Consider the following 8073-nt stretch of genomic DNA (forward strand, 5'->3'; position numbering starts at 1 on the left):
GTTCGTGAGCTATTCGAAGCTCGATTCGATAAAAGCTCGTTTGAGCTCGTTTAATGAAGCTTGTTAAGATAAACAAATCAAACTCAAGCTTTATAGTATTCGGCTCGTTAGCTCGTGAACATGTTCGTTGATAAGTTCATGAGTAATCTTTTAGATGAAAAATAATAGTTTTGATATTTGATTTATTGATTTTGCATATTATTTATGAAATATATAGAAAAATCTATTAAATTTATTTATTATAGTAAATTTACAAATTTTAATAAGAATAATATATATTTCTTTAAATATATAATTTAATTTTTAATTAATTTAATGAAAATTTAAATGTATAATTCATATTTATTAAGCTTGTTTAGGCTCGATAAAGGCTTGAATAAACTCGTGAGTCATGCATATATTCGTTAAATAAGCTCGAGCTCGACTCGATTATAAACAAACCAAACTCAAACATCCAAGAGTTTGGCTCGACTCGACTCGATTACATCCCTATCGGTCACTCTTCAATCCCAATCCCAATCCCAATCCCAATCCCAATCCAAGCCGGACTAAAATTATGACAAGAAAGCTCTCTCACCATGTATATCTCCACTGACAAGATTCGGATCCAAAATTTTGTATTTGTATATATATTCATAAATATCGTAGGTCCTAGCTAGTTCGGATTCAATGACGTCAATTTTGTATGTTAGAACAAGAATAGGTGAAAATGGAAATAAGGCACCTTTTTTGACCATACCATCCTTCAGTTTCATTGGTTGCATTATTAAGTGAACTTCACTTTTAAGACAGATCGATGGACCTGATAGTTATTTGGGTAGTAGCCTAAAAAGTAATCTGAATCAACGAGTAGCAACTTTTTTTCATGCATATATATATGAAAAATTACAAATAATTTATGGAGTATCAGTTTTGAACCAACCTGTTTCAAGAATACCAATAAAGTGAAACAAATCAAAGAGCTAGAGTTCTTGATATAATTGAAAAACAGAAATCAAAAGTTAAAACAACCACAGCCCAATTTTTAGAATGAGATAACATAAGATGGATGCGTATTAATATATTTAATATATATATATATATATATATATATATTTCAGTGCTGCTTGTCCGGCTTCAAGTCGGAAGCGAAAATGCAGTCTTCGAGCCTGAAAAAGCTCAAGTGTTGGTCGTTGATCCATCCATATCTGTGAGTGAAAGGATTGACAAGTGTTTTGGGAGGATATCTGTCCATGCAATCTGCCCAAACATTGGGATCATCCAGGTCTCTCATCACTTCCCACACACAGTTGTTGCATTTGAAGCCGGCACCGAAGCTAATCATGAATATCCGATCACCCTTCTTTAGCCTCTTCTTGGCCTCCATGTACCCCAGAACATACCACAGCCCACCCGCCGAGGTGTTGCCGAATCGGTGTAGGGTCATCCTAGCCGGCTCCAGGTCGTACTCGCTCAGCCCCAGACTTTTTCCCACTCCGTCTATTACCGCCCTGTGGGCGAGAAAAATCGATAATAATATATAGAAAATATTATTAAAATCATTACGTAAATTGGTATATTTTAAGTTTTGATGCTTTTCAAATCAGATCTTTCTCCCATAAGCTGTCTTTTTTTTTTTTGGCCAATTATAATAATTTGACATGAAATATTTAGTGACATGTCAACAATCTTCTATCGTTATATCAGCGATACTACGACATAAGATTAAGAAAAAAAAAAGTAAGGCATTAAAACAAAAATTAAATGACTGAACCTGGGACCTTTGGACGAATTTGACTATTCTCCTTAGTATAATATTAAAATTAAACCCAAAAAGGCATTTTCACGTATCAATGTGTAGTTATGGATTGATTAGATATTATTATTAGTGGGATATAGCTAGGTACCTGCCACCAGGATGAATGCAGAAGTGTTCCACACCAGACTTGAGATTCAAGCCTTCGCCAACCCCTTCCAGCAGGGGATTCTTCTGCTTACCCCATCGCAGAGATACCAGCACATAACGTAGTAACTCCCATGGCGGTAGGATTTTAGGCAGCAGCACTTTCAAGTTAATGATAAATGCCTTCGCAGCAGCTTTGGTAAGTTTCTTGGTCAGACGAAACCCTTTGTAACCTTCGTCATCCTCAATTTGAATGCAACATTCATATGCTTCGTCATTCGAACCGAAATGGGTTCTCACCAAAGTCTTCAATTTGAAGTTTGCGCGATGTTTAAGATCCGGGTTGTTCGTGAAAAGCATCGAACACCCACCGGAACGGAACAGGCAGTTCGAAAGCATCATGGATTTCTCTTTGCCGCAGTACCAGTTGGGTCCTAAAGATTCCGTGCTTACCACTACAGCAAAAGCTCGTTTTTTAACCTTGAAAATCTGGCGAACGAGGTCGATGGCGATCAGGCTGGCGCTGCAGCCCATTCCGGACAGGTTATACGACTTAATACCCGGCCTCATCTTGTATCGGTTGACGATCCGGGCCGATAGAGACGGCTCCGGAGAAAGAAGGGACACGTTCACGACTAGTATGTCGATTTCCTGCGGGGAGACCCCGGATTTCTCGAAGAGCTGGTCGAGCGTGGAGAAGAAGATGTCGTCCATCTCCTCGATGGAGTCACACAAGTCGGGACAATCTTCTTTCCCGTCGATCACGCTCTGCGGGCTGTATGTATACTCACCGATACCCGAGCTGACAATAGTCTGCAACAAGAATTTGTATTCTTCCCATCCAAGTGTCCTGTTCCGCATCACCACTCGGCACGAGGATTCGGTGTCGACTACTCTCGACTCGGCGGTAGGCTTGTAGCACTCGTAGTTGAGCATGTAACAGCAGTCCTCTCTGTCCCCGAACAACCAGTTTAGAAGCTTGAGCAAAGGGAATACAAAGAGGAAGAAAACAAAGATCGTAGACATGAAGAGATCCATATTATCTATGTGTATGGATTACAATGAGCAAGATTTGTGTATAAACTAAATCCAAGTGAGTGTGTGTGTGTGTATATATATATATATGGTTAGAAAACATTAATATATGTTGTTGTTTTATATATATATATAAAACAACAACATATATTAATGTTTATATATTAATGTTTTCTAACCACCTAGTAGAAATATACCATGGCTCGATGATCCAACTAATGTTCAACGACCTATTTAGAGCGAGGGTCCCCACCAATTTCGAATCATCAACCTGCTTTTTTGTGATAATATTTATAATTAGATGGGCAGTTGCTTGGATTTTCAGTGTATTAAATGTATCGGCCACTTCAAAAGAAAGTGATGGGAAATTGGGCTTTTGAAATTTTTTTGTCATATTCTATATATACTTGAGAAGTGTCTGAATCCAAATGATGGATGGATCGCTCGTTCGTCATCGACCTATAGATCACCCTAAAGCATTGCCGCTTTGTGGATGTATATCATCACATTCAACCAACCACTCAAGAACTTGTGATTAATCTCCTCAAACTCGTTGGTATGCATTCTAGAAGGGAAGCAATAATTGTTGCGTTTGGGATGTGATATAATTTTAAAAAATTTAGTTCTATAATTTTTTATATGAAAATAAAACAAATATGAAGACGTTATAAAATATTGAAAAATATTTAGAGAATATCGATCCTAACTACCAAAAGACATGCGATTGATGGTTAAAAAGACACAACGTAGAATGGTTCACCAACAATCATTTCTTCGAAGTTTTAAATTTGTATTATATGACCAATAATTATAGTAAAACTTGTTCAAATTAAACTTTTTGATATGACACATCATAAGACTTGTAATTTAACCTTTGAGCTTTTATTTTAATATATAATAATATACTCGACAAACTTGTATGTATGCAAGGAATAATTCTAGAACTTCATAGATATATAATGAAACGTCCCAGAACTTCATAGATATATAATGAAACGTCCCGTTCTTTTTATTGCTTTAAAAGTACTAAAAAATATTTTTTTTTAAACCTCACATAGCATCGGCCTAACCATAAAATATTTTTGACATCATTTTAAAAATAACCATCCAACTGCTATTTAAAAATCCAAAGGAAAATATTTTAAAGCATAAAATCGTCAAACATTTTACCAAACCTAAAAAGCAATAATTTGAAAAGAATAGCCCATACTAAACCTCTCAAAAATCTCTCAAATGCATAAATAAATAAACTTAAAAATCTTTAATCATAAAGCATGAGTCAAACGTCATAATGCGGAAAAAGTAGAAGCGCTGGTCCTCGGGTTGTGTGCGCCTTCAGCCCAGTCAAATCACTCATCAAGTCCTCCCTCAACACCACCTGCATCCATCACACCTAGTGAGTCTAAAGACTCAACACACCATAATCTTTATAACGAGTAATACGTAATACAGTCAACATATAACGGTGAAAAATATTTGTACTTAAAATATCGTTTTCATGAAGATGCATAAACATAAATATTTTCGTAAACATTTTCATGATGCATAAAACTTTAAACATAAACATTTTCATGACATGCAAACATGAATTTCCTTTTTCTCAACATGACATGACATAAAACCTTAAACATAATCATGAACATTTCCTCTTTTTTCTTTTTCCTTTGTTGAATTCAGATCGTTAATTGTGACTTTCCTGACATGACATGACATGACGATGGATCCATCTACATAAAACCACAGTACTGGGCGGCGGGGGACACCAGCAACACTCTCACCGGTCAACTGGGCCCTGGCCTAACATGATCGAATAGAAATACGATCGTCGGGGCTCCCTCTGGGGCCTTCTCCCATCACGATATCCCCATTCTTACCTCAAACCTCATAACCTCATATTCGTAATAATGGAAACACGATCGTCGGGCTCCCACTGGGACCATAACCCTCACGACGTCGCCATCATTAACGAATTAGTCACAATCACTTCACTTCCTTCAACATTTATATTCTCACCACTTTATAAAAATCATGCATAACATAACATTTTATTTTTGAAACCAAGCATGCAACATGTCTTTTAAATGTCTTCCTTAAATCATAAAAATCAAATAGACATTTTAAAATCATAATTTAATCATAAGCATTTCATAAACATTTAAAAATAATCATAATATCATAAAAACAGTATTTAGGGCACTGCCATGACCTTTACTAATTTCTAGGTGTAAAAAGACCGTTTTACCCTTGGACTCGACATTTTACGATTTCGACTTTTTCCTTGATTTCATGACTCTAACATGTCCCAAATAATTATTTAAGCCTAAATTAATTTTTTCATAATCTTATTTGGCTTAAAACTTAGACTTTTTCAGTTATTTTTTTCTTAATTGTTTTGACGGTGTTTTAATCCCGAAAAATACCAAACTTTAACATAAAATTCCTAAATTCTAAATTTAGTATTTTTATATTATTTTAGCCCTTATGGACCACGACTCGACCCCCGTGAGCCGTTTTCCAATTTTTCATTATTTAAAACACCCTATTTGACACCTAAACTTCGACCCCGAGCCAACTTTTGATTTTCTCGAGTTACCCCCGCACCATGTTGGTCCAAAACTTTCCCAACATCCTAAGTTAACCTACTGGACCATTATTTCACCAAGACACTAACCCAAACCATAAAAACGAGAACCTCCTAAGTGACCCTATGCTGGCCGAGACTTTCAACTTGCATGGACTCTATGTTTTGAGCACTTAGTGACCTAGCCGTCAGCCTAGCTCCCAAGCCAACCCCCTGTGCACCTTCCTAGGACCCTAATGAGTCACCCTAGCCTAACCCACGAGCCCTGGAACGATACCTTAAACCCTGCAAGCCACCCGAAGCCTGCACCCTTTTTGTGTCACTTCTCGGGTAGGAGTCCTTGCGTGCAAGGACTCCTCCCCGCCTTCGTTCCTGAGTCCTAGCTTGGCTAGGACTCTCCCTAGACCCTTAACAGTCCCTGGCCGAGCCCTGGCCCCAGCCCAGGCCAAGCCCAGCCATCCCTCATAGAACCCGATCCCATAACCCATGACAGCAACCTACAGACTTCGGTTCCCTTGCTTCTTTTGGTTTCTGCCGATTGTGGGTGTGTGAGTGTGGCTTTGTTTTTCCTTGAAAACTTTACCTAAACACCATATGGCATCATGGCAGTCCCTAAACACATTCAAGGCATGAATTGGCACATAAAAATCATTAGTTCATAACATGTACATAAGAAATCCGAAAATTCTTAAAAAAACTTCAAGTTCTTCATGCATATGTTAATTAAATCGATACTATGATGTAATGGATGAGAAAAGGAAGATATAGGCGTGCCTTTGCGTATTATACGCTCGAATAATCGTTGACGACGAAGAACGGCGACGAACGACCAAGGCTTGATTTTCTTAGCATCCTTCGAAAGTCTCTTTTTCAAAGTATTGTGTGTGCCGTGAATTCGATATGCTGATGGGGAGAGTTTTGGTTTGAAGAAAATAGAGTGGGGCGTGACTTGTGTAAAGGGTTTGGGGGTGTTTATCATATTTTATAGTTAAATATCTTGCTAATCAAGACTTTAGGCCTATTAAGCATAGTTTAGGCCCATTAAAGCTTGATTAGGATTTAATTAAAATATTAAAATAGTTTTGGTAAAAATAGTTTGTGAATTAAATAGTCGGGTTGCCAAAAAGTTCGTATTTTGATGAAAAACCAACACCGATAAAAATTACGCCACGGCGTATAAAATCACCTAAAAACCCCTTATTTTCAAAAATAAGAAAAAGCAACACCCTTATTTTAAATAATTAAAAACAATTATTTAATAAAACATTTTCTATTTTTCAGCCCTCGGTCTCCGTTCCTCGATCGTCACTTGAATATTCCTTAAAAATCCATTTTAATGCAATCAAGTAGAAAAATATATTTTAAACATGCAAATATGCACAACATAATTAATTCATGCAATTAAAACATTTAATTAAAATATAAAGGAATTTAATAATTGCATGCACGTGGTTTGCGTGGGCTTTAAAATTTTTGGGGCATTACAATCTTCCCCCCTTAAATTGAATTTCGTCCTCGAAATTCGTTTATCCTTAATCACTCAAAGTTTAGACTTAGTTCTAGTATCCCAAAAATCCACGCTTCCGCTGCGCTACTTTGATCAAACTTAAGTTCTAGAATGTCCTTACGTCTCTTTGATCCCAATTAATTTTGTCTTCTAAATCCTTATTTGCAATTTGCAACTTAAGAAAACCCATAATAACTTAGTGTTATACTATTATAACCCCAAATTTCAACTTTTCTTAAAATTCTTCATATTCGAAATGGATGACCACACTTATCGTATGTTACTTTCCCTATATTATACCCAAAAATGTTCCTCGACTTATCATATTTAAATTATAAAATCCCAAACGCATCTACTAACGCTTAGATTTTTCAAGCCTAATATCGATTCATCCTTAAAAACCTCTGATTAAAATTCCTTATAACACTATCCCAAGGTTCAAAATACTCTTACAAGCCCAAATCATCGAAAATTCCTACCAATTAAACCATCAAATTATCGCTTATTGCTAAACTAGTCCGCAAATTCCTTAATAATTGCAAAATAGATTCATAATTTTCCAAAAAATATCACATTGGTCCCAAAATTTCGAAAATCATACCATTATACCATAAGTTTTTGGCATTCTTAATTTCCTTCGACGGGTTTCCTATAACATAAATTTAGAAATTTTAAACTTATTTGCCCAAAAATCATTTCCTATCACCAATCTTACCTTTCATGAAACTTAAAATCCCAATTTATACATTTTCTTACTTCCCAAGATAATCGCAGTCCTTGAATAATTATCACTTATGTCTAATTCCCAAAAATTAATTCGACTAGTAACCATGAATCATAAATATTTTCTTAGAAAATCTACGTGTTCCAAAGCATTCATAATATTCATGATTAACTTATAGCCCAAAAAGTAAAATGTCAATACTAAAACCCAAAAATCATCGTCGTCCAATTCCACTACAAAGTCAACATGCCTTGAAATAAAATAATTTCTTATTTCATATCGTATCATGTATAAAAATCATGAAGCATCTAATCTTTTAGCATAACAAAGTCATGCAACCATGC

General features: G+C 35.9%; 1 protein-coding gene across 1 annotated transcript; it reads right to left on the bottom strand.

Annotated features, from left to right (window-relative positions):
- Positions 1 to 940: 940 nt before the first annotated feature.
- On the bottom strand, positions 941 to 2980 carry LOC142524737 (3-ketoacyl-CoA synthase 19). The gene is made up of 2 exons (XM_075628820.1): positions 1887 to 2980; positions 941 to 1490 (listed from the first exon to the last, which is right to left on the bottom strand). The coding sequence occupies exons 1-2, from the start codon at positions 2918 to 2920 to the stop codon at positions 1097 to 1099; spliced, it is 1428 nt and encodes a 475-aa protein (XP_075484935.1). The 5' UTR covers positions 2921 to 2980; the 3' UTR covers positions 941 to 1096.
- Positions 2981 to 8073: the final 5093 nt, after the last annotated feature.

The sequence above is a fragment of the Primulina tabacum genome, chromosome 14 (assembly GCF_025594145.1).
Source record: "Primulina tabacum isolate GXHZ01 chromosome 14, ASM2559414v2, whole genome shotgun sequence".
Lineage (NCBI taxonomy): Eukaryota > Viridiplantae > Streptophyta > Magnoliopsida > Lamiales > Gesneriaceae > Primulina > Primulina tabacum.

Coding starts and splice junctions, on each gene's coding strand:
- LOC142524737 (XM_075628820.1), bottom strand. CDS start 2,920: ATGGATCTCTTCATGTCTACGATCTTTGTTTTCTTCCTCTTTGTATTC. Junction 1,491..1,886: donor TGCATTCATCCTGGTGGCAG/GTACCTAGCTAT, acceptor TCTCGCCCACAG/GGCGGTAATAGACGGAGTGG.